Here is a 27408-nt window from a genome sequence, read left to right as displayed (position 1 = left end):
ACTTAACAACTTGACTTTTATGCAAATATGTAAATAGCATATTAAAAGTTCAAAATTCCTTATAATTATATCAAAATATACCCAGATATACCTAACATTATATTACCTGTGAAATCGTCTGATGTATCCTCATACAGCTTATTTAGCAGGTCTCCACTCATTGAATACTTGTAAAGTGCAGTACCAGAGGTGATATACAGGTCTTGCTGATTGTGAGCAATACCTTTACATGGATGTTGAAACTGTAACTTCCTGCCCTTAACCAGCTTCCCATCATTCACCGAGACAAACTGAACCTCATGTGTCTTATTGCGAATCATAGAAACAGCTACTTCACTTGGTGTGATAAGACACATGTCCATTGGACAAGCATTTAAATCACAATGTCCCACTACCTAGTATTGATGATCTAGTAGCTTAACTCTATTATTATGCTGATCTGCAACAAGGATTTGATCATTTAAGAGAACACAGATGCCACTTATATATAATCTCTTCTTTGCATCACTTGGTATGTTCACATTATACGCTGACTTTCCTTGCACAGTCAATACCTTGTTTGGGACACCAGGCAGAGGTACAGCCTGAGTACATACCACAATCCTCCCCAGACCTGACAATTTAGACAAGTGCTGTTGAAAATCACTGTCAGCCTGGAATGTCAGTGAACTTTCTACCTGAACTAAGTTCTCTATCAGATAAGCTTCAGACTGCTTAATTTTTTCCAGACATTTCTTACTTGCAATAAACGAGAGTTCTGCTTTACCCTTATCAACAATTTCATGCATTGTATCACTGAGTCGTTTTAGTTTATTTTGAAGCTTGCTGCAATTGTCCACATTAGTCTTGACAGAAGCTCTCAGACTTGTCATCTTATCTTCTAGCTCTTTTATGGTATTTTGTTCAATCTTGTCTAAAATTGTATTTATTTTCTGGCGTGTGTCCCTAATTTCATGTACCTGTTTGTCGAATGAAATCTGCAAAGACTGCATATTGGTGTCCCAATAATTCTGAAGTTCATCAAGATCTTCAAGAACAGTTTGAATCTTTCTTGATATTTGCTGCAAGTCTGGCAGAGGTCCTTTAACTGACTCAGATATCAGCGCTACCTTAGCACATTGTCTGAAAGGAAAACAATACATAAATATGTGTAGGTGTATCCAAACTATGATTGATCATGTTTTTACTATTTTCAAAATGCTCTTTTGAGGTAACAGAGTCGTAGGTACGGATTTTTTTTCATTTTCATACTTAACCCTTTACCACTTATATACGTATTTTCACGCATTTGTAGTCCCTTGGTAAATTACATTTTATTAAAGACCTTTCTTTCTAGATTAAAGTTTTAACGGCTTATATACTGATGATCAGCAAACAGCATAAAACCTGAACAGGCTGTGAGTTACTCGCAGGCTGTTCTGGTTTAATGCTGTTTGCAACTATCCATTTTCACTTTGCTTCTTAGTGGGAAAGGGTCTGATTTAAATTTACACAATTAATATTATCCATTATTGTAATTTTCTTCAAATTATTCAAAGTAAAAAAATCAATTTTCATCTGCCAATATGGTCCGTGTATATACCGTCTTTTCCTTTTTCGTTTAACATTCGAAACAACGAAACACGTAAATCAACGCATATAAGTTCATATTCCGATTTTCTAATAACCGAAACTTAAACAAAATACGAAAACAAAATTAACTTCTTTATATCGTTTTTCGTTGTACTTATTGTAAAACAAAAAACGAAATTGACTCCCCTTTTCATATTTCGTTTTAAATCATATAACAAAAATAAATGTTTGAAAATTGGAACGGATTGTTTGATCCCGTTTACCGTTCTTAGTTTGAAAGAACGGTATACGAAAAACGAGTGGCGTTTGCGTGATGTGCTGCTGTCTTGGGGAGGTAACTCATTAGTGGCTTTTTGCGCGTATTTTTCTCCCTTACATAAGACTTTATCACTTATTTCCATCAGCATGGCTTCCTACGTGCTTTTTTCAAGGAGGTAAAGACACGCCCGTAAGGGACAGAGACGTGGATATTTTCAGTTGTTTTTCCAGGTATTGTTTTTTTCCAATTTGAAATTATCATAATCTTGACATCAAAAGGTTTTCCAACGTACCGGTATTTCATGCCGATCCAGCCGATTAGATAGGGCTATAATAAGCCTCTTATGACACTTCTTGTTCTTTGCCCCTATGCTATGTAAATTCAGTACTTATAGTACAAAAAAACAACTCGTTTTAATCCTATTATCATGGGGGTGTTCCTTACATTTTAAGAGCTGCAATACCCCGTCCCCTGAGTCCCGCATTCCTATTTGTATACAGTTACCCGTTAGACCCGAATGACATTTTAAAGACACAATAATCGGCGGCGGCTGCTAAAATGTCCCTATGTTTTACTTTTAAAGTCACCTTCCATAATAGAATGTCAAAGTTGTAGTAGTACAGTCACTATTGAAAGAAAGAACAGGACGAAAGGAGAATAAATATATAAAAAATGTTTTAATCTTATGGAACGGTAAAGTGCAAGGTGTCTAATATATAATTTCCAATTCGTTCGATTAATAACAAATACATGTTGCATTTAACAACTGCATTGTGATATGTCTAGTGATTTTAGCTCTTAAACAAGAGTTATAACCAAACACCTTATATGAAACCGCTTTGCGCTTAAAGAAAATGAAATTAAATTAAATATAATTCATAAATGTACCAATTTAATAACTTATTAAACAACATATTTAATGTTCCTGAAAGAACGCCCAAGATGAAATTATTGCTAACAAGATTTATTATACCTCACTTTTATTTACAGTGCTTAACTCCCATAGGCCATCGTGACATAGAAATACTGTCAGACCCAGCGGGAATAAATTTACTGTCCAAAATATACTGTATCCCGCTGCCATAGCAATCACGTGCCACCAGCGGGAAAAAAATTACTGACAAAAAATACTGTAGCCCGCTGCCTTAGCAATCACGTGCGGAATGTTCAAAAATTATACTGTCCCATTCGCGAATGCGCAGTACGCAGTTTTGCGTGTCCGTTGTATTTGGATAATTAAAATGTCGATTGCAGCTGAAACTGTGCTGTAGAATAGATTAATGCCATTATTTAAGCTTTGACAGGAGTCAAAAAGAAAATCAATTTAGTATAAACGACACGCTTACCTCAAAGGCAACTTTAATCCAATGCTAATAACAATAAAGTCACAACGATATACACTTCCAGTGTCTGTTCTTAAGGTTTTATGCATGACAAACACACAATCCGAAATACGTTTTGGATTCGTTCAATGCTTTAAACAAATATTTTACTGTTAAAAAAACCACCACGTCCATATTGTTGTCCCAAAATGTTTCGTCACCGAAATGACGTCATACAAGTACGTCATAAATTGCGTAATCAAGTGATGAAAATAAAATACGGAAAGCTGGTTCTGTAATATATGTTTAAAGAAATAATTGACGACTAAGAAAATTGATGGGATAAATTGATTACTAGGTCGGTGCCAAATAAAGCGAAGTTCATTTTGCTCTGCCCGTAAATCGGAACCACTCAACATATTAATGGTTGTTCATTGCTGAAATTAAATTCAATTATTGAATATTAAAATTGTTCATGGTTCATATAAATTGTTCATGTTTGAATAGTTTATTCGGTATAATAAAATAAATATTACATGTCTGACATGGTGACAGTAAATTTGTCAACTTTCGAAAAATACTGTCAACCTTGGCTTCGCCTCGGTTGACAGTATTTCCTCAAGTTGACAAATTTACTGTCACCCTGTCAGCAATGTAATATTTATATAATGCAAAATAATAGTTTCAAAGGGAGGAAACTGCGCACTAAGATTAATCATGAGTTATCAACCAAATAAAGCTGCGCAGCGCCCCTCGTTTACCGTTTTCCGTGTATCGATTTATCAAATCAAGAACGATAAATGAGAGCAGGCGCTTTGTTTCAAATTTTCAAATATTGATTTTTTTGTAATTTAAATTGAAACATAATAGGAATAGACATACACGTTTCGTGTTTTGTTTTGTAATTAGTAAAACGAAAAACGATATAAATAAGTCGATTTGTTCTTTGTTTTTTTATTTGTTTCGGTTATAAGAAAATCGGAATATGAACTAATATGCGTTTATTTTCGTGTTTCGTGTTGTCGAATGCAAAACGAAAAACGAAAAGACGGTATGTACACGGACCCAATATTGATATGAATAATGATAGAATGAACGGTCTCTTAATGAAAAGAAATATATTTGAAAGCAAACGCATGTCTTAATTACCTGTGATTGACGAAAGCACAATTAGTGCAGCACAGCTGACTGTGGTCATTACAAAACATCTTTAGCCGTTTGTCTTCATGAAGGTCACATTTCTGAATAAAATCCTCCACTTCCTTGGACACCGGCCACTTACTCGTGTCTCCCCTTCCATACGTCACATGTTTTCCAAACAACTGACCATGAAGGTTTATACATTTTGCACAATAAAATTTAAGACAGTTATCACAGTAAAACTCGGCCCACTGGTCAACTTTGTGCTCTTGACACGGTGAACAACAAAAGTCTGTAAATGAATCAGAGCCTTTACCCACAGTTGACTGAGAAAACGTAGCCATATTGATTACTTTAATATAAATTTTCTTTAGAAATTACACCCCTTCAGCTGGTGGCTTAAATCAACTAATTTAATACTTTGGAGTGTACGGTTTACTGATAAACATTTGAGCTATCAGTACTTGACCTCATGTGACACATTATCAACTCATATGAGGGGCATGCTATCATATAGACCAATTCAAAGACCTATAGATAACATCTATAGGTCTTTTACCAGTTGAATGTTATTGTTTACATTCGGGATTTTCTGCGCATGCGCACTCACTGGTTGGCAAAAACACTGGTTACAGTAACGTAAAACATGTATAAAGGACTCTTGTTTAGTCAATAAATTGGTAATAAGACCGAAATAAACATTAAAACTCTTAAAATATAGTGCAAATATATCATATATAGTACCAAATAGATGTATATACACAAATCAAATTTCCTCGTCATAAAAATACGAAGTAGTTAAAAGCATAGAGTAAACGTGATCGGAAGACTAAATACTGACATTTCCACAAAACAAAACAATAAATTGGCCGTATTCTTTCTGATACTAAGAATCAAATAAATTATATTTCAACAATAATAAAAATGTATTAATTTCATTATAATTGTAAGTGTGTGGATAGTGTTTTGTTTCATCAGTGATCGATAGTGTCAGAGGTGCATTTAATATGAAACAAAGCCCTAAAACGCGTAATACATTACAATTTCTAACTATTGTGGTAATTTTCTTTTACATAAAATTAAATGAAATATTAATACAATTAAGCATGCACACGGAAAAAACCTGCATAATATGCAAATTGAAGTGTCTTTGCATGTACGTATGTTGAAGTCTCTTTGCTAGTAATAGGGAGTGATAACAATATAGCATATTTTGATAAATTTATTTTATTTAACGGAATTATGTTTTGCCCTATTGTGATTGCTTTTGTTCACGATGGTGTTTCTTACACTGCAGTAATGTACAAGCTTTACACGTAATAGTCGAGTTTACTTTTGCCGGTACCCTTACTTGCGTAGCAGTAAAATTGCACAATATTTAAGTGTATAGTTCATGAGTTGTTAAACAATGTGTTATTATGATTAAAATGCCTAATATATATATATATATATCTTGTATATATGGCTACGTTTTCTCAGTCAACTGTGGGTAAAGGCTCTGATTCATTTACAGACTTTTGTTGTTCACCGTGTCAAGAGCACAAAGTTGACCAGTGGGCCGAGTTTTACTGTGATAACTGTCTTAAATTTTATTGTGCAAAATGTATAAACCTTCATGGTCAGTTGTTTGGAAAACATGTGACGTATGGAAGGGGAGAAACGAGTTAATGGTCGGTGTCCAAGGAAGTGGAGGATTTTATTCAGAAATGTGACCTTCATGAAGACAAACGGCTAAAGATGTTTTGTAATGACCACAGTCAGCTGTGCTGCACTTATTGTGCTTTCGTCAATCACAGGTAATTAAGACATGTATTTGCTTTCAAATATAATTTGGCCATTCTCTGTGAAAATGGCGTAAAGGGTCGTCCCAAATTAGCCTGTGCAGTCTGCAAAAGCTTATTATTGAAGCAACTGTTCAGTATTTTAGCTTAAAAAAATGACTGCTCAATATTCCAAGAGATGACATGGGAAATCGTAACTTGTGTTTAATGCCCAGACTCTCGTCTGCCACATGTGGTTTATTCGGGGACCCAAGTTTAGGTCCTTGGGTTTTACTTTATGACACCATGTTTTCTTTTTAATTGTCTGGACAGTATCCGATCATAACGAGATAATCGGTTTGTAATAAACAGAGGTGCAATTATTCACCGGGAAATAAAACCTGGATCTAAGAGTGTCAAAATTAGTGTGAAGAATCAAATAAAACAATTACATAAGTCAAGGGAATTTATTTAATGTGTAACAAGGTATGTTTTTTTCAAACATAAAGGTTCAAATCAGTTACCCTATGTTGCGTACAGAAAAAATACCTTATGGTTGTTTGTTTTCATCCTTATTTGTTTTCGTTCAATAAATTTAATTTATTCTGAAAGAATTTCAATTTCTGAGTTGTTTTTTTTTAAACTAAAAATGGTCGCAAAGAAGTGCCAAGTAGAGAGATTTTTGTGGTAACCACATATCGAGCTCTTTAGACTGTGTTCCACTCCCGATTTCGTTGTGAGTAAAAACGAATAATAACAACAATATAACCGTTCCAAAGATGCATTTCCTTGCATGCTTATGTTTTATATAGACATAATTAGTAAAATTATATTTGATATGTGTATGATTATCATTAAAAACGATGATTTTGTCAACCTTCTCTATATGCGCTTATATGAATTCCGTCTCTTTTTGCCAACCAGTGGGCGGAGTCTAAACTTTGCAGGTGCGCGTGACGTCATTCGTCAACTGATCTATAACATCAAAGTCGGTCACGATCATTCAGAAATTGGCAGTCTAAATTCAAGCCCTTTAAAGCATTTTCAATGTAAAAAAGTGACATTCAAGCACTGTTAAGCATGCTTCATGGTCAAGCACTTTGGTAAAACAACTAGTATTTTTCAGACTGCTTATGACATACATGAAAAATACTACTTTTCATAAAATATATATTTTATAAGACAAATGCTTGCAACAAATCAGTTTACAGAATGACTACTGTAGACAAGTTTTGAGTTTCCGCTTATACTCAAATGTATTTTCGCTTGTCGGCTATTCTCGCGGTATATGGTTTATGCCCCCTGTCTTTTGTTTACAAACAAATCTGCGCTACCTTCTTTTTAAATCTGAATGAAAATATATCTCGCTACCAATATCAATTTATTCTTACAAATGAATTGTTTTAAAAGGATTTAAAACATTATTTAAAGCAATAAACTACTAAAATTCATATTGTTATGAAAAACTGGACAGTATATGGAATAACTGTGATATGTATTTATTTTTGTGTCTTAAAATCAAATAAGTTAAAACGATATAAACTCAATTGATTGTTATTTTGATGGTATGTCAGATCTTTGTGTATTCATGTTTGATTTAATTTTAGTGCTATTTAACCTATTTCCCCGCGGAAATACCGTACACGTAATAATAAATAAGAATAACGGATACTGGTGTTGCTTGTGTTATTACTTTGGTTAAAATGTATAGATTTTCGTCATTATAATAAATAATTGTTAAATGAAGTAAAGTCAAATGTGATTGTCTATTCAATAATTTATCCGATATAATAATACGGTGTTTACACGCGAATGATCATTCCTTTAGTACCCCGAGAATACCGCGTTGCAGGCTATATGATTGGACTAATGTTTACATTGAAGCATTTTCCAACATAACCACTTAGTATATGATAGGCCAAATACTGAAAATAATGATTTCAATGTGACTGCGCATATGAAAGCAATAATGATCTTAGGTCGATGGGGAGCAATTTACAATCTTATACAATGAAGTTAGCTTAAAGCTCGGATAAACTATGTTTTCAAAACTGTTAATAGTGATAATTTAATGTACAGAGGTTCTACTGAGCCAACATTGCTGATTCTGAAAATATAACACGGTCAAAAAATGTAAATGTTATTATGGGTAGTACAACTCTCTGAGGACCATGTATCGCAATTAGGAAAGATATTTTCATCATGTTTAAGATCAACTTTTAAATATGCTCCTTCATATTGATGTAATCATTTAATTATTTATCACAGTATGTGTCAAACATTCATTAAACTCGTTTAAATGATGCAAATATTGTTTAACAATAGCAAACATTCTCATGAATTTGCAGTACATCAAAGTATAATGGTAGAACAATGCTGTATTTTGAAGAGATAATGCAGTGGTTGGCGCAATGCATTCATTTTTAAAATTAAATATTTGTTTCCAAGATATATGAAGTACAATTCTATAAAGACAAAATAAACAATCCTGCGACTACTGTCGCTAATCACAGAAAATTAAAGAGCATGTTTACAATCATTAGTTGTTAAAGTTATGCCTTTATTTTTCAGATCAATTGTTTTTTGTGTGTGCAGATGTCCAACAAACCAGTAGTATACATTTGGATATTTCCGTCTACAGTTTTGCATGCAGCAAGAGATCGAATTTGCTAGCGGGCAAACACGAACATCAACCAAGGATAAAATTGGTGGTTCAATAACTGGCGATACTGGCAAAAACAGGATTTGTCAGTTTTCATTCCCAACCCATTCTGTTTTATACATGGTTCGCCATATATCCCGTTAAACAAAATTAATTCATATCGATGATGGAAATGGCATAGTATGTTAAGAATCTGGTTTTCCTGATTTTAAAGCATGTTTGAGCCATTTTCGAGCACGTTCTAAGCATTGTGTATGGTTATGATTGATAATGAGCATTTGTTGGCACCTCTGATTGTTTTCAAATAAACCTTCATTTCAAGCACTTTTCAAGGTCAGTGCCAACCCTTTCTGTAACCCCATCAGAACTTTTAGCATAAGTCCGTTTAAAATGTCTTAAGAACACAAACCAGTTGTTTCTCTTCCAGATGAAGTAGAACAGCTATAAGATGCTGAGTAACAATAAGCTGAAGACAATATATGAGAAAAAATGCATAACAGTAATTACTTGTTTTCTGTTGTTAAAACTTCATGATCTTTTTCTATTCTTCTCTTTCCAAATGTTTTATTGTGGGTGTTTGATTAATGTTGAAATGTGTGTACTTAAAATTATTAAACAACAAAGCCATGTTCCCTAAGTTGCTCACCTGATACCAAAAGGAACGTAACTTCTTTGAAAAGGTGGAGTGCAAAATAACAAGTGTTCTGCGGTTGGAGACAAATGCCCCTACAAACAGAGCTTTGAACAAGTGATCTGTAAAATTTGTTGAAGAGTTATTGATCGGAAACTATTTCCACACTTAGTGTTATAGTGACCTTGACCTTTGACCTAGTGATCCCACTTTCAAGAGGTGCTATCTACTGTCCAAGGCCAATGCACATGTGAAGTATCAAGCCAATCGGTCAATTCGTTGACGAGTTATTGATCGGGAACAAACTGGTCTACCTACATTCAGACTGGTCTACCGACAGACAGCCAGCAAAACAATATACCCCTACTTCTTCGAAGATGGGCATAATATTTGAAAATGCTTTTTGAGTTTCAGATTTTTTCTGACGAACGGACACAAACAAAACTCAGATGTTCACATTCCTCACATGTCCTTTTATCTACTTGCGTACATTTTGAATAGGATGCAGATGCTAGTTTTTCAATTCTTTCTGTAAAACATAGCGTCTGTAACCACAGTTTTTGCCCATCGTAATTGCTGAAATAATGTGATTATTCTCCATATGTCACTATACAGATACAAAGTTTTATCAACCTGGCTTGAGCACTTTCTAAGTGATTGCAAGATCCAGAATTTGTGTTTGATGATTTTGGTGACCATAGCAAACACAATTTGTGTACGACAAAAAACCATCATGCATATTACCCATATTGTCCTCTGCCCACATAAGAGTTTAACCATTTACCACTTACATACATATTTTGATGCATTTGTAGTCCCTTAGAAAGTTAAATTTTATTAAAGACCTTTCTTACAGGATTCAAGTTTTAAAGGCTTCATTTCCACACTTAGATACTGATGAGCAGCAAGCAGCATAAAACCTGAACAGACTGAGTTACTCGAAGGCTGTTCTGGTTTTATGCTGTTTGCACATAACCAATTTCACTTTGCTTCTATGTGGTAAAGGGTAAAATCGACAAAATAATATTGGTTTAACTTCAAGTCAAAGGCCTGGAAATTCTGACTTTTGACATTACAGAACATAACGAAGCACATTGATAATCAATGGAAAGTAATGTTTCCTGATAGCTAGGAAGGAGTTGAATCTTGTTGTGGCCCAATGACTAATAACGTTAAATATTGATGGAAATGTTTATAAACAAATGGAATGTAACATTTGCACATACATTTAATACTCTGCACTCTTGACGAAATGATTTGAAATCGTTGAACGCAACAAAAGTATTTAAAGTCAAAATTTTCAGATCATTTCAGTGAAAATATGCCATTCTGGATTTGTACATTATTTTGACAACAATTTAGTTTACATGCTAACATACGAAGATATGTATTATAATGTTAAATGGAAATAAACAACTGGTTGTATTTATTTTTTTAAGTTTTACTTCATATGAACTCAATCATGTTTACATTTGAAACAAAATAATACCACAACAAGAGATGTGTTTGTCAGAAACGCAATGCCCTCTTTTGCGCCGCTTTGAAATAAAATTTCAATATATCATTTGGCAGGTTTAAAAATTATCTCCCTTTTAAAGCTTATTATTTTCCCTTGGATTATATTTTTTGACTTTTGACCTTGGAGGATGTCCTTGACCTTTCACCACACAAAATGTGCAGCTTCATGAGATACACATGCATGCCAAATATCAAGTTGCTATATTCAATATTGCAAAAGTTATGGCCTATGTTAAAGTTTTCGGACGGACACACAGACAGACAGACATACAAACGGACTGACAGTTCAACTGCTATATGCCACCCTACCGGGGGCATAAAAATATACCAATTTTATTAAATTTAAAATAAGTCAAACTAATTGTTATAAATGCTCACCATAATTGATTGTTCATAAATTGTTTACTCTGAAACTAACAAAGTTCTATCGAATAATTGCATTTTTAAATATTGCATTATAGATTCACTGCATTTTGGCAACATAAATAATCACTATAGATAATAATAAAATAGACAAATTAATCCATAAAATAGTTTTCTTAATAAAATACATTAAAAATTTAACAACATAATTGAAAGCTTTTGTCAAAATAAATTAATTATACAAGTAAATGAAGAACTGGATGGTTTTGAGAATATTTGTCCGTAACTACATCCTTTCAATGGAAAAAAATTGTTCCATGTATTCATATAGTGTAGTGTTTTGAATAGATATTTTGGGGAACAGTAGCCGAGATTTTCAGTTACCAGTGAAAGCGCTGGCTGCCGGTGCTTCCGGAGAACACTGCTTACAGATCTCAGCTTTAACGCTTTACCGCTAAGATACACATGTTAACACATTTTTAGTCTCTTAGATGATCAAACTCAAATAAAGAACTTTCTAAATAGACTCAAGCTGAAAGGCTTCATGTAACTGGTTATATATTTGTTGCATAAAGTAATTTTAACTATGCTTATGAGCAGGAGGGGGTTGAAGAAGCACAATGGTTTGTTTTTTAGACTGTCTTGTGTCTTTTGTTCCCTGGTTTTCAATTGGATATTGATTGCAACTGTAACTGCGTTCGCAAGAAAAGAAAAATCCAGACATCCTGAATTCTAATATTAGTTGGTTTTAAATCTTCCATTTAATAATAATGTTCATATGTTCATAAACAACAAATTTCTCTGGTAAATGATATTTGTAAAAGGCCTTTCATAAAACAGGAACTAGATTTTAATTTTTCTACTAACAATTACAACTGTATCATGACAAAATTCCTCAAAAATGGTGTACTGTTATAATGTTGATTCTTTGTAAATCGGCCATTTCAAAACATTACACATTCAACACAAACAATAATCAAGTCATTTAGCAGTAACTCTTTAACAAATACTCATGGCTATTTTTCAATGACATTATAAACATAAATACACAGTGTCCAACAAATACATTTCATAAATATGAACAGTATATCTCTACGAACATAACTTTACTTTCTGACACTTCATTGCATCTTCAAATTTTGGTTCTGGGAAAACTGGACTTAATGCATGTGTGTAAAGTATTGACCCAGATTAGCCTGTGCAGTATTGGGATATAACCCCGCAAGTATGTTCTGTGACGTCCGCACAGTCTAAGAAAGGAAAATTATTGGTTTGATGGATTTTTTGTTAAAAGGCACAATTGTCTAACTAAAAATTTAGTTTAGGCAGAGAGTGGCGTCCCTGATAGGCCTGTGCAGACAGCACAGGTTAGATTGGAAAGACACCAAACACACATGCATTAAGCCCTGTTTTCTAAGAACAAGGCAAATATATAAACACCTGCTTTAACTGCTACAACCGTTTGAAAACAGAACATCTCAAATATTAGTTATTGAAAACATAGCATAGTTATGTTTATGATTTCTGATATGAAAAGTAATGCAAAGAGAAGAAAATAAAGTAATAAATACAATAGTCCTTCAAATGATAATTTTATATTGATGATTAAATTAATCTAAATTCTAAGTGTTTCAAAATTATGTTGCCGGCGAAGCCTCTGTTGAATTTGTTTTAGTTGCAATATGTGGTTCTGATGTTTGGGGTGCAAACACTGGGTTTGCTGAGAGTGATGTCTCTTGAACTGAGCTGAATTGTGCCCCTTGTGTTGCCTGGAGTTGTGGCCCCTGACTTGATGAAGTTGTGGGAATCATAGGCCCTGAAACACCAAACAGAAAATAAGTATCAGAGAGTTCAACTGAACCAGAATCCTGATTTTTAATGCCAGCATTTTGTAATGTTCTCACTTTTGAATTCTACAAATTTCTGTCCAGCATCATTTAGATGCATATGTTATCTACAAGCTCATTCCAAAAGTGTAGTCCAAGATTAGCCTAAGCAGTCTGCACACGCTTATCAGGGACAACACTTCCTTTGTTTATTTGCTCACCGGAGGACAACATGCTCATGGTGAGATTTTGTGATCGCCTTTTGTCCGTTGTGCAGCCATTACTACACAATGTTGACAATCAAATGACAGAGGTTTCGAAGATAACATACCCATCAGGGCTGGCCCTGCCATGGAAAAGTTTTGTAACGTTGAAGGAACAGCTGAGAGGCCCATTGCTGGCATTGATGAGGGTGCTCCTGACATGGTTACTCCCGGCAACGACCCAGACATTCCGGGGAAAGTCATTCCTGACATGCTCAGAGGCATGGTGAAAGCTGGTAACTGCCCCATTCCCGCTGGAACACACAAGTTTTATTAAATTTAACTTCATTTAAGCTGAAAATGATTTTTAAAGAGCCAACACATCACCAGATTCAAAGTTGTTTGAGATATTGTCAAGATAAACATTCTGACCAAGTTTTATCAAGATGTTATTTGATGCAGCATTGCTGAATTGAAGTATATCGAGGTACATACATGGACTATTCAGACATGCCTAGTACTGTTAATTCATTTATTTTTGTTAAAATGAAATTTTGTAGATTCACAAAATCTGGCATTTTTGTTTGACCTTACACTAGTGGATTTTTTTTAATGTCTTATAAGAATTTGGACTTGATTTGAACATTTGATTTCCATGGTTGAGGCACATGAAAATAATCATCAACAAGATGTGTTTGTGAAACACAATGTCCCCCTATATGATGTTTCACCTTGAAGGATGACCTTTGCCTTGTGATGGATGACATTGACCTTTCACCACTCAAAATGTGCAGCTCCATGAGATACACATGCATGCCAAATGTCAAGTTGCTATCTTCAATATTGCAAAAGTATTCATACAATAAGCGATTTGGGCCACATATATTTGACCTCTGACCTTGAAGGATGACCTTGACCTTTCACCACTCAAAATGTGCAACTCCATTAAATGCACATGCATGCCAAATATCAAGTTGCTATCTTCAAATTGCAAAAGTATGTATAAAATAAGTGATTTGGGCCACATATATTTGACTTCTGACCTTGAAGGATGACCTTGACCTTTCACCACTCAAAATGTGCAGCTCCATGAGATACACATGCATGCCAAATATCAAGTTGCCATCTTCAATATTGCAAAAGTATTCATAAAATGAGCGATTTTGGCCACATATATTTGACTTTTGACCTTGAAGGATGACCTTGACCTTTCACCACTCAAAATGTGCAGCTTCATGAGATACACATGCATGCCAGATATGAAGTTGCTATCTTCAATATAGCAAAAGTTATTGCAAAATGTTAAAGTTGGCGCAAACAGACCAACAGACAGGGCAAAAACAATATGTCCCCCACTACTATAGATGGGGGACATAAAAATCAGTGTCTGATAAATAATGGTATGAATAACATAAATGAGCCTTGCTCAGGGAAAACAGGGTTTAATGCGTGTGCGTAAAATGTTGTCCCATATTAGCAGGGTTGTCATTATGATTGTAAACAAAGGATTATTTTGGAGTAGTAACCGATTCGGCCGGGGGTGAAGGGGTCGCCTAGGCCCCTTTGTAGGTCCAGGGCAAGGCCTTGGTAGGGGGGTCAGGGGGGCAAACCCCCCAACCGAAAACGAATTCTAGACATTTTAGGGACAAAATACTGCTATTCTCAGAGCATAACAAGAGCTGTCTCCATCGGAAGACATATGCCCCCAAAAAAACGCTTTTTCGAAACCTAAAAGCAGATTTTGAAACCTAAACGCGGACCCTAAGTTCAAGGTCAAGGGGGTCAAAATTTGTGTGCGTAATAAAAGGCCTTTTCCATATACACATGCATGCCAAATATGAAAGTTACATGTACATCTGAAGCGACATAGAAGTTATGAGCATTTTTCGAGCGGAAACGCAATTTTTGGTAACGTTGAAGGAACGCCCGAGACAACGTGTTATAGCGACTGACAGCGCCTTATACTGGTTGACAACGTGTTATAGCGACTGACAGCGCCATATACTGGTTGACAACGTGTTGTAAAGACTGACAGCGCCATATACTGGTTGACAACGTGTTGTAAAGACTGACAGCGCCATATACTGGTTGACAACGTGTTGTAAAGACTGACAGCGCCTTATACTGGTTGACAACGTGTTATAGCGACTGACAGCGCCTTATACTGGTTGACAAGTGTTATAGCGACTGACAGCGCCGAATAATGACTGACAACATTTTTTAGCTACTGACAATGTCTAATAACGGCTGACCACGTATTATAGCGACTGACAATGCCTTTTAATGACTGACCACGTTTTATAGCGACTGACATCGCATAATAATGGCAACCTTTTTCCCACAACTCCATTATTATAAAAAGGCAAGCTGTTTATGGTTACATTTAACTTTTATTTAAACTAAAAGTGTGACCCTTACATTTGAGGTTTGGAGACGGACGATACATGCGAAGCGCTGTTTTCTGATGGTGGTCATTTAAAGGAACAGTCAACCGCGATTGACGAAAAAAGAAAAGTTCTAAAATACCGTATTTTTTTATATATGTTTATATAGATTAAAATATCACGACTGGTATGTAACGAGAATCCTCTGCGAATGCCTTATTAAATAACTAAGGACAGAATAATTGAATTGTTTTTAAGAAAGATAAGCGTATTATTTCGACACTCGACATGGTTATACTGAAAATATGAAAATTAATACACACATCAGTGTATTAATATTACAGACACTCACTTGTTGTTATCAATATTGCCTTGAGCTAAGCGAAAAGACTTTTCAAACACAAAAGTGCGAACGAACTTACACTATTATTTAAGGGCTAACTGTATCCGATAATTAATACCAAAATCTTGATCCGAGAAACTAAATGAATGATGGACTGAGTGAGTGACTGTGTGATTGAGTGACTGACTGACTGAGTGAGTGACTGACTGTAAGTGAGGGAGTGAGTGATTGAGTGAGTGACTGACTGAGTGACTAAATGAGTGATTAGTATGCATCTATTTAAAATGTATTCTTTTCTTTTAAGGCATTATTCCCGCGAATATATCTATTCATACGACACACGAACACCATGTTAGTGTTCATGTGTCGTATGAATAGATATCGTTGCGGGAAATTAAAATGGAATTAAATATGCAAAACAATAATAAAAACGAGCATTTTGGTATCTACAAACATCTATTTTACCATACCTGGCGCTGAAATTTCGGCAATTGCCACAAGGAACACTGATTTTTAATTGATTAAGTTTATTTCTACGAAATAGTGTACTGGATTTTGAGTTTCTGTTAAAAGTGTGCTGCATTCTTATCGAATTTTACCATTTAAACTCAATAATTCTTTTTCGGATCAAGATATCGGAAAATTAACAACGGATTCGGATTCAGCGAGTCAAATTCATATAGATTTCACTAGCTTATTGTTTGATTTCGATGGAGCGAACGAGAGAGCGAGCGAGCGTATTTCAATTGTGCACGTAAATGGGACGGTCTATGAAAAGGGTGCTTAATGCAAAATATGTTTTGATTATAACTTTTTTCTTTTTTCTTTTTTTTCATTTTTTTTCAAACTTTTAAACAACACTATAAACTGTTTATGTTTTATTAAAAAACAAAAAAAAAATAAAAAAAATTGTATTATATGATACATTTGTATTTTTGATTTTTTTTTTATATGGATAACGTTTGAACGGCTTTAGATATTTTAAAAATTCCAACGAATTCGTGATCAGCGTGGTCATAGGCATATAGATTTAAACATCTGTTTGTTTAATTTTAAAGTATTTTTTTTAACTTTCAAACAAGGTTATGGTTCAAATGTTACGGACCTAACATTCCGCATATATCGCTTCAATATCATGTTCTTAATTCTATCAAACAGTTTTGCATTATAAAAAAGCGTAAACACTATAGTAAAGCACGGAGTGTATATTGTAATCTAGAGTCCGTGAGTAAAGAAACTAAATTACTCGCGTTATGCCAAAATGAGTCTGGGATTGAACCCGGATCGCCTTGGTGAGAAGCGTGTATACCAACCACTGAGCTAAAAGGACATGCACATGCGTAGCCCTTTTTTCCCATAACGAGGCTCATTTTGTCTTTCAAATGAATTGTGCTGATGCAGTACTTACTGGTAAGCATTTCGTGACAGCTGAGATATAGATATAATAGGGTCGCATAAAAGGAAAACATGGCTTAATGCATGAGCGGTTTGCACAGGATAATCTGGGACGACGCTTTACGCACATGCATAAAGCCCGGTTTTCCCCATTATGCGACTCATATAAAAAACAACGTTTAATTTAATTAGAAGACAATGTGTTGGATTCGGACGAATATCGATTTTAATTCACTCGTGATCATAGAAAACATATATGTCATATGATCATTCGTGAATGACAATCGATATGCCACCGAAACCAACACATATCTTCTATGAAATACTTGTCATCGAACCCGGGACACTTTTGCGTTAACAGTACTCTGCCGATTGTAAACGCCTTGTTAGTGCTACACGTATTTTCCAAGTTATCGACGAAGAATTTCAGAAATCAATTAGTTATTTTGTTTTTCCATAATACAGCGTAACAAATAGGTTTGGAGATATTGACAAAGTGGCCAAACAATCGCGTTCGGCCTCAACTTCATATTTATAATACACAGCCCTCAAGTGAGAGGAATATGTTAGTGTATGTTCACCCTTAATTAGCATAAATAACCATAATTAACCAGGCAAAACCACAAGGAAAACCACAAGGAAAACCACAAGGAAAACCACAAGGAAAACCACAAGGAAAACCACAAGGAAAACCACACAAGGAAAACCACAAGGAAAACCACAAGGAAAACCACAAGGAAAACCACAAGGAAAACCACAAGGAAAACCACAAGGAAAACCACAAGGAAAACCACAAGGAAAACCACAAGGAAAACCACAAGGAAAACCAGCCATACGCGCATGTGCAATGGGCAATCCCGTTTCCCATTCGTTTCCCATACAAGGAACCCCATGCGGCTGCCCGGTGGATGCGTCTCGGTCGCGTCTCGTTATTATTTACACAGCCGGGTTCCAAACAATAAACAGGCACGCCCAGTCACATGTCTCTTTCAGCCTGCAAACGTTCATCATTCACAGTGGAAAAACAAATGATGTTTCAAGTCAATAAAGAGCTCATGTGGATTATCGTCATCAATTTGTGAGTTTCTTCTTTTGCGTTTATATAAAAGTTATTCAGTTGAGAAGTATATATGCACATTATATGTAAGAAATTAAATTACATGAGTCTCGTGTTGGGAAAACTAGGCTCATAAAAGCGGAAAGTGTCGTCACTGATTAGCTTGATTAGATATCACAGCGGTGACAAAATTCTTGAATGCTTTCATTAGACATTAGTTTACCGCTTGGTCAGTAGCTGCCTGTGAGTTGAATTATTTGCAACTAATACACGTGTATACAAAACATTGCAAATCTTTTATTTATTTAAAGCGATGTTATGGGAATCTAACAGTTTATAGGTGTCTATCGCAATCGTTGCTTATTTTTGGTGTTTTCACTTCAAATACACTTATATGTGTTAATGCAGCATCACCATACTAAAACAATATCATACTAAAAAAGAGAAAAATAATGCATTGGAATATCAATCATACGTTCGTTTTGACAACTGACCACAGACATGTCAGCTGGGAACAATGACTCAGTCGTGGATATCAGATACAGTGTCACTTTAATCAGATATGTTGGATCCCATTAAAGTCTAGTATATTTGCATTTGTTTGCCAACAAACTTTTGCCAAGATTTCTATGTATAAATCTTTAATGCAAACTCAAACTCAAACGCGCATATTAGAGCACACAACGTCTCCCACGTTTCTCACCACGGCCAATCAACTGATGAAGGCAAGCGCAAGCCACTCGTATTCTACTCGAGTCCTCACAACAAACATGTCCTTCCAATATCAGGAGCACACAGGAAATCATTTTAAACTAACTAACAACTGAGCACCTGCCGAGGCCGAAGGCCGAAGACGGTTATTTGCGAAGCGAATATTCTGTGTCACCAGGTGGCCATTTTAGAGGGACCGTAAGTCCCGAGAGTTTAAGATTCTCTTATCCGCACTATCAAAGGCAAACCAGATCAATGGATTCAATCATTCCAGATCCGGGCCTGTGTCAAGCATGAATTTAGTTATCCGTATCTGGAAAACCTTTGTATAGTGTTCACCCCTTAACCAATAGGCACCAGCACAAACTCTTCTATTGAGAAGGAGTGCTGTATCAGAAGAAGAAAGGGTTTCCCGGACTCGCATACAGTGTGAAAGAGTAATTTCATGGTTGCAGTTTCAGTTTATTTGCACAATCAGCAAATACATGCTGTAGGTCACACATACTAAGCAAACATAAAAAACACGATCATAGTGTTCGAAAAAATCATCAGCACAAACTCCCCCCGTAGTCGTACCCGCTGTAGCATTCGCTATTTTGACGGCGGGAACCAGGCTCTGCGAGCTGGGAACCAGACTGGACGAGTTTCTTGTGGGTAGTAAATTCTACTGTGGCTACGGCGCGTTTTCCCGGGGTTTCTCGTGAAAAGAGAGTATTCAACAACAACAAGCATGGCGACCATCATGACAATTTACGATTTCACAATGAATTGATCGCAAATTAGCAGTCAGACTAGCGTTGTATCAATGAATAACGCACACCAACTTGTAAAATTAACATTTCGGGGCATACTTCTGCAAGGAATACTTGGTACGGTAACACAAAAATGTGAAAATTTCAAAAAACTGAGCCCAGGAAATGAGGATTTTCCAACGTCTTTTTTTTCAAATTCAAAAGTTGACGAAAGCCCAGTAATTTCTCTCATCCGCCGGCCTGATCAAGTGTGAGTGGGACAATCACCGTTACTACATCGAGCCTATCGCCTTCGACATGCAGCTAGTCCAGAGATACTGCATCGACGTTAAGGCTAATTCCTAAGTCAGTTCTTTTAAAAGTATTGACAATTTTTGTAGTCTATAAGCCAAAAACAAAGCTTAGATGGTGGTTCTAACACGTATATTATTATTGGCATGTATTGGAAATGATGTTTACTAGTGATTTTAATTCTAAATGTTGTCTTGATAAAATGATATGATTTCATACATGCCATGCTCTAGGAAAACAGGGCTTAATGCATGTGTGTAAAGTGTCGTCCCAGATTAGCCTTTGCTGTCCGCACAGGCTAATCCAGGACAACACTTTCCGCCTAAACTGGATTCTCGCTAAGAAGAGATATCATTTAAACGAAAAATTCCATAAAAGCTGAAACTGTCGTCCCTGAATAACCCAACTGTGTAAGAGAAAACGTAATTACACGGTTATGTTTAGACATGGACACATGTTCAGGTTTATCTTTTCAGATCTATCTGCCAGTGCAAGGTGCCGTGAAGCCAGCCTCGGTCTACAGTTGGTGTTCCCTGCACGACAACACGGATACTGGCAAACAACAGTGAGTTTGAGCTCATAGCGTGACAAAAACAACAACAACATTTAAGCCTCTTGGAAAATGGGATTTAACCCTTTTCATGAAATTGGTCGTCTGCTAAAATGTCGTCTGCTGAATTTCTAAAATGAGCATTTTCTTTGATTTTTTTCAAAGAATACAATCAGAATAGCAAACAGTTTGGATCCTGATGAGACGCCACATTTTGTGGCGTCTCATCTGGATCCAAACTGTTTGCAAAGGCCTTCAAAATTCGGTTCCAGCACTGAAAGAGTTAACCATTCAACTCTTAGATAAGTATTGTTTTAAAGACTTCTTACTATATTCAAGTTTTAAAGGCTTCATTTTCAACCCTTAGATACTGACGAGAAGCAAACAGCATCAAACCTGAACAGACTGCAAGTTACTCGCTAGCTGTTTTGGGTTTATGCTGGTTTCAAAAGCCATTTTTACTTCGCTTCTGAGTGGGAAAGGGTTAATGACAGAGCTCCAGATAAGAATCATATTTTCGTAATTACAAATTATTTTTAAGTCCGTTACGTATTTATTTTAAAATCTTGTCGTAGAATAAAGAATTACAAAATCAAGTTACGAATATTATTTTTACATCGGTTCGTATTGATTTTTATTGAGTTCTTTTCGCGTATTAAAGATCTTTTCGGTGCTTATATAGAATGGTTATCGGGTTTGTTTAACAAAGCGCATTTTTTCCAATTAAAGCGGCGTATAAAGTCTATCTAATCTGTCAAAAAACAATGGCAGCGCCCAGAGAGCGTCCTTAAAAGCTGCAAAGCGTCCAAAAACACGCTTTTAACATATTGTACGCAAAGTGAGCCGAAGTTAAATGATTAGAAAGACATTATAGAAAAGATCTTATACGATGTTGTATGTTCAGTTGCCAACACAGTCGGAAAAGCTAAACAAAAACGCGACACGACGGATCCAAACTTAAACACAATAAAAAACCATTGAACGAGTGGAAGGGACAAGTCCCGTGGCTAATCGTTGAAAAGATTGAAAGGGAGACCCGTTTGTTTTAAATGTGAAAGATTTAAAAATTCATCTAAGGCATGCAATCTAAACACAGTTTGGGCATATGAAGGTATTGGAAAAATAAAATTGTATAATACTGAAAAGACACTGTTGAACACGTATAAATATTTAAGTTGCTAGTATGTTTATTTTGATTTTTTTTGCATGAAAATAACCATTATTATTTATTTTTAGGTCATTTAGAAAAAATAAGAATTATTTTCCAAAACTTAGTAGTAACGTTAAGAATAAAATTTCAGAGTTAAGAATTCTTTTTGAAAATCTGGTAGTAATTTAAGAATTTCACAAAACCTTATCTGGAGCTTTGAATGATGTGCCTTAAGTGTTGGCCCAGACTAGCCCTGGCAGCTATCCGCTTTTATGTTTGTTTGTTGTTTTCTTCGATTAAAAAAGTATCTTTTTCGCAAAAATCCAGTTTTGGTGGAAAGTCATTCCCTAATAAGGCTGTGCTGACAGCTCAGGCTAATCTGAGAGGACACGTTAAGCACATGCATGAAGACAAGTTTTCCCAGAGCCAGACTTACTGGTATTTCTTGTGCATTTCAGATCATAACAAGAATACAGAGTACACTCTGGAGTCGATGCGCATGCTGCAAGGTTACCCTAACCTGAACGACGTGCTAGGCGTTCCAGTGAAATTGAGAGGCTTTCAAGCTAGTAACCCCTTCCACAGGCGCACAGACAAACAAATCAGGGTATCTAGTTTTGTTTACTTTAAACCTATTTATTGAACGCTTTGAATATTTACATGCTATCATGAGGTCATTATGAAGTTTACATTAATGGAAAAGTCCAGTTTCTCCATCAGTTTACAGCAGAAATAGAAATTTCGATCATGGCTTGTGATTGCCAACCAATTCGTAGACATCTGAGAATAATAAATATTCTTTAATTTGGATATTCAAAAATTGTGTTAGTTTTTAGTCAACCTTGACATTAAATGTCTATGTCTCATTTATTCTGTTAAGGACATAAACGACACTGGGTGTCTGGATGTAGTCAAACACTGAACGTATTTTTCTTGGTTCACAGGCTTTTCTTTATTCTTAAGTCTTAAAATGGGTTTGTGAATACGAGCCCTGGTCTTCTGTATTTTAGACCAAAAAAGGTATTTCAATCTGATAATCGTTGGGTATACAATGAAAGACAATATCAATGTAGTGTGAATTAAGCCAATAAAACATGATAACCAAAGAGAAAACGTAATTACACAGTTATGTCTAGACATGGACACATGTTCAGGTTTATCTTTTCAGATTTATCTGCCAGTGCAAGGTGCCGTGAAGCCAGCCTCGGTCTACAGTTGGTGTTCCCTGCACGACAACACGGATACTGGCAAACAACAGTGAGTTTGAGCGCATAGCGTGCAGCAATTTTTTTGTCCAATTCGGAAAAGTACCCGTAAAGGTCCAATTGGGAAAAATTGAGTCGTGAAAGCCTGAAAATTGGGAAGAATCGAGTCCTGAAACCCTCAAATTGGGAAATTGGTGTATTTGATTTTATGCTCCCAAATACTTTAAAATTGATAACTAAGTATTTTCAGGCTGTCAATATTATATTTACCAAGGTTCAAACCATAGAGCTGCATAGGGAAACAAAAAAATGTTGCATTTTCCAAAAAAAAATAAAAAATTATTATTATTTTTTTTTTTACCTTAAATTGGGATTTTTTGGACAGCAATTGTGAAATTTGTAGTTTTTTCGTAATTGGGAAAGTGCCGTTTACCGGTACTTTATAAAGAAGGAAAAAATCGCTGGCATGACAAAAAAACAACAACATTTAAGCCTCACTCTGGGACAATGTGATTTAACCCTTCAACCCTTAGATAAGTATTGTTTTAAAGACTTTGCTTACTATATTCAAGTTTTAAAGGCTTTATTTTCAACCCTTAGATACTGATGAGAAGCAAACAGCATTAAACCTTAACAGACTGCGAGTTACTTGCAGGCTGTTCTGGTTTTATGCAGTTTGCGCATAGCCATTGCTACTTTGGCTCTGATTGGGAAAAGGTTAATACATGTAGTGCAAGTGTCATCCCAGATTAGCCTGCGGGGACATTACAGGCTTATCAGGCATGACACTTTCCGCCTCAACTGGAATTTTACTAAGAAGAGCCATTCTTTGAAGGAAAAATACCATAAAAGCTTAAATGTTGTCCCTGATTAGCCTGTGCAGACTGCATAGGCTAATCTGGGAAACACTATGCACATGCATTAAGCCCTGTTTTCGCAGAGATAGGCTCATGTATTCCTTGTAATAGTCTTTTCTATGATTAACCTTTTACAATAGCAAAAGTCTGTCTACCCTGCATTAGGGTGCTCTCTAAACAATCATTTATACAATAATGAGTAATTATAACAGTATAGGCAATTATATTGCTTTTTATGAATTATTACAGATAACATTTTCAAAATCCACAAGAAAATGATTGGTAAAGTACTAGGGTTTTTGCTACATTACGATAAGCAAAATTGGTTGATGTCTACTATCATATGCATTATCTTCAATACAGCTTAAATTTGAAACATTGAAAGCATTGGGCAAGTCCTAAATCTTGTTATTTTCAGTCAAAATTTTGTGTACAGCTGCTTTTCTCTAACTAGCATCATGTAATGGAGGGTTGGAGAACAATAACCAGATACTTGCATACTTTTGGGAGCACCCTACCCTGCATGGGTACATTTTCTTTGGGGCCTGCTCTGATTCTTGGTTTTATAAAGGCTGGCTTGTAACGCTTTTCTTCGTCTAACATTATAATAGAAGAATTCTGGCTTTATTTGTCAAACTGCTATTTTGATGACTGATGTAGTAAAATGTAGTTACCATTACTTCTGCATATACTTGTCAGATGTAGACACCATACTTACTGATCTATCTCTGAAGAAAACTCTATTATTTCTGTTGAACTTACCTAATGAACAACCTTAAAAGAAATACCGGTCCGCAGTGCAAAAATCAAATTAAGCTCTCTTTTTTGATTGCGAAAATATTTGTTTCCAAATGTTATAATTGAAATCATTGTTCTGAAATTGTTCTGATACTTGGTTATAAAGCATATCAGAGCCCTTGTAGTTTTATCTTTTCACTTCAGAACTCCAAATGGGTCCAAATGGAGAGCCTGATAAACTTTGTCGAGCTCTGGACTTGCAATCCAATTCTCTAGACTTTTTAGTTTTCTTTAAACCAAAAATACAATAAAAGCTAAGAGTGTCTTCCCTGATTAGTTTATGCTGACCTCAAAGGCAAATCTGGGGCGACACATACACATATGCATTAAAACCTATTTTCTCAGGGCGAGTCTCATACATATTTCTCCAGATGGCGGGTGGACCGATTCGATCTGCAGACCGATGTGGAAGGTAGCCTTCAACAGTGGACTATATTCCAGCACCCCGAATGCAGGGAAGACCCAGACCTGGTGTTCCAGAGAGCTGAACTCAGTGAAAAGCAGGAAATGAACTCGATTATTTCATCAACCCCAGTACTTGACTCGAGTTCAAAATTGGCATCTGACCAACCAAAGTTGAGCCCAAAAAGTTGATGAGTGATAGATTGATGTGAATAATTTTCATTACGTACTAAATCATGTATTTGATAAGGCAAATGTTAATTCATGTATTTAATAAGGCGCATGTTTGTACTACTCAAATTTTAATTCAATAAGTTGGTGCATGTTTTACATGGACAGTGTACACAACCAATTGTGTAATACATGTAGTAGTATGGCGACCGATTTGACATTTTACTTTACTAGAAAATTATTTTTTCTATTTTGGCATTTTTAAAATCCGATGGGCATTATAAAGTTCATACATTGTTAAGGTATTTACAAAACTTTTTGTGACACTATTTGTTCCTACTTGTTTTAAGATCGACTTTTGAACAAAAAGGCCGTGAGTTTTACTTGCTTGGGCATCATTGTTTATGTCTATAACCTGCCTTGCGACATGTTTGTTATGAACTTCAAGTTATATTTTTAGTAATTGTTTTTACAAAAGCAACACGAGACAAATTAAATATAGAATACAATTGTATTTAAAAGGTTAAACGCATTAATGCCTTTCAAATAATATTAATTTATGCCATCTTCACCGCAACATTGACGGTATAACACCCCATGGAATAGACTAGCCTCTATCCCACCTTTTTTTGATAAACCTGTTGCGTGCACGGACACATGACGTCATTGATAAAAAACAATTGTTCGCTGTGTTTCATTGTTTTTGACGTTTCCAATCATGCGACATTTGTTGTTATTTTTCTTGTTTAGTAAAAATGCAATGGGATAAATAGAATACTAGGATTAGCATTGAATAGAGAGAAGTTTATGTTGCTCAGCTTGAACACCGAAAGTGCTCTCCAAGGCTCGCGCTCCTGGCGTTCTAAGCCTCGCAGTATAAACTTCTCTCTATTCAACGCTAACCTAGTATTCTCTATGTACAACGAACACACTGTCATTGAAACATGCTGTCTAATAATACTCTCTTGTTAATATGAGCTTCATTCCGGGAAAACTGGTGGGGGGGGGGGGGAGGAGGTGTGTGCATGTCTGCACAGGCTGACCAGAGACAACACTTTCCACGTGAAATGGATTTTCGTTTAGAAGAGACTCCATTTAAAAGAAAAATACAACAAGCAAATTCGTTGAATTGATATCCCTCGTCAATATGCTTCTGGACACAAAAGTGTTATATTTAGCACTCAAAAAAGCATTTTTTTGAAGATACAAAGGGCCATAACTCTGTTATTATCAGATGGTGTACACCTCTTCTGCATATATATACTCATACGAAGTTTCAATGAAATACGCCAAAGCACTTCCAAGATATGGCTCCTGACACAAAAGTGCCTATAGTAAAAAGCATTTTTTTCAAAATACAAAGGGCCATAACTCTGTTTTTAACAGATGGTGTACAATGCCATTTGGCGTGCATCATCCTCTTATGCATATATATACTCATACTTAGTTTCAATAAAATCCCCCAAAGCACTTCCAAGATATGGCTCCGGACACAAAAGTGCCGGACGCACACACAGACGGACGGACAGCCGGACGGACAACGCCAAAACAATATCCCTTCGCCACTGGCGGGGGATAATAAAGCGAAAACTTTACGCCATGCAGTTTTCTCAGAAAGAGATATTTTTGAGATATTAAATAAAGACAAGTCATAAGTGTACATATGTTTATCAATTATGTATAATGGAAGCATTAAGTTACAATGAGAAGTTATAAAAATATGTGTATGAGAAACGATTTTACTGTTTCAGATCACTGTGACCTTGCCCTTTGACCTAGTCACCTAAAAATCAATAGGGATCGTTTGACAGACATGACCAATACTTCAATGAAGTTTCATGATCCTAGGCTTAGCATTCTTGAGTTATCATCCGGAAAACATTTTACTGCTTCTGGTCACTGTGACCTTGAACTTTGACCTGAACATCAGTAGGGGTAGTCTGTCGTCATGAGCAATATCCCCATGAACTTTCCTGATTCTTACCCTAAGCATTTGTGAGTTATCATCCAGAAACCATTTTACTGTTTCAAGTCATTGTGACCTTGACCTTTGACCTAGTGATCTGAAAATTATTAGGGGTAATTT

General features: G+C 35.6%; 4 protein-coding genes across 12 annotated transcripts in view; 2 read left to right on the top strand and 2 right to left on the bottom strand.

Annotated features, from left to right (window-relative positions):
• The window catches only part of LOC127847679 (uncharacterized), a 303197-nt gene extending 298484 nt beyond the window's left edge, over nt 1–4713 (bottom strand). For all 5 annotated transcript variants that reach the window (XR_008034112.1, XR_008034111.1, XR_008034113.1 and 2 more), the window contains exons 1-2: nt 4303–4713; nt 107–1122 (exon numbers count right to left, since the gene is read on the bottom strand). Coding sequence is in view for 2 of the 5 variants with exons in the window: in XM_052379742.1 (XP_052235702.1) it covers nt 107–362 (256 nt within the window). In the remaining 3 variants the exon portion in view is untranslated. The remainder of the gene's footprint in view (nt 1–106; nt 1123–4302) is intronic.
• LOC127847672 (E3 ubiquitin-protein ligase TRIM33-like) overlaps nt 1–27408 on the top strand; it is a 414404-nt gene that overhangs the window by 109739 nt on the left and 277257 nt on the right. The gene's annotated exons all lie outside the window — the stretch shown is intronic.
• LOC127847686 (uncharacterized) lies at nt 11926–13567 on the bottom strand. The gene is made up of 2 exons (XM_052379758.1): nt 13385–13567; nt 11926–13043 (listed from the first exon to the last, which is right to left on the bottom strand). The coding sequence occupies exons 1-2, from the start codon at nt 13563–13565 to the stop codon at nt 12865–12867; spliced, it is 360 nt and encodes a 119-aa protein (XP_052235718.1). The 5' UTR covers nt 13566–13567; the 3' UTR covers nt 11926–12864.
• On the top strand, nt 19887–25978 carry LOC127847685 (uncharacterized). Of its 2 annotated transcripts, XM_052379756.1 has the most exons (6): nt 19909–20015; nt 20103–20243; nt 20666–20754; nt 22348–22496; nt 23058–23146; nt 25121–25978. In XM_052379756.1, the coding sequence occupies exons 4-6, from the start codon at nt 22383–22385 to the stop codon at nt 25341–25343; spliced, it is 426 nt and encodes a 141-aa protein (XP_052235716.1). In that variant the 5' UTR covers nt 19909–20015; nt 20103–20243; nt 20666–20754; nt 22348–22382; the 3' UTR covers nt 25344–25978. The 2 variants fall into 2 exon arrangements, with proteins under 2 accessions (XP_052235717.1, XP_052235716.1); XM_052379757.1 differs by lacking the exon at nt 20103–20243 and having other exon boundaries at nt 19887–20015.

The sequence above is a fragment of the Dreissena polymorpha genome, chromosome 10 (genome assembly GCF_020536995.1).
Source record: "Dreissena polymorpha isolate Duluth1 chromosome 10, UMN_Dpol_1.0, whole genome shotgun sequence".
NCBI classification, from domain to species: Eukaryota; Metazoa; Mollusca; class Bivalvia; order Myida; family Dreissenidae; genus Dreissena; species Dreissena polymorpha.
The sequence above is the reverse complement of the archived record's forward strand: the minus strand, read 5'-3'. Positions and strand labels throughout refer to the sequence as shown.

Coding starts and splice junctions, on each gene's coding strand:
- LOC127847686 (XM_052379758.1), bottom strand. CDS start 13,565: ATGGGGCAGTTACCAGCTTTCACCATGCCTCTGAGCATGTCAGGAATG. Junction 13,044..13,384: donor GGCAGGGCCAGCCCTGATGG/GTATGTTATCTT, acceptor TTGGTGTTTCAG/GGCCTATGATTCCCACAACT.
- LOC127847685 (XM_052379757.1), top strand. CDS start 22,383: ATGCGCATGCTGCAAGGTTACCCTAACCTGAACGACGTGCTAGGCGTT. Junction 22,497..23,057: donor GCACAGACAAACAAATCAGG/GTATCTAGTTTT, acceptor TTATCTTTTCAG/ATTTATCTGCCAGTGCAAGG. Junction 23,147..25,120: donor ACGGATACTGGCAAACAACA/GTGAGTTTGAGC, acceptor ATATTTCTCCAG/ATGGCGGGTGGACCGATTCG.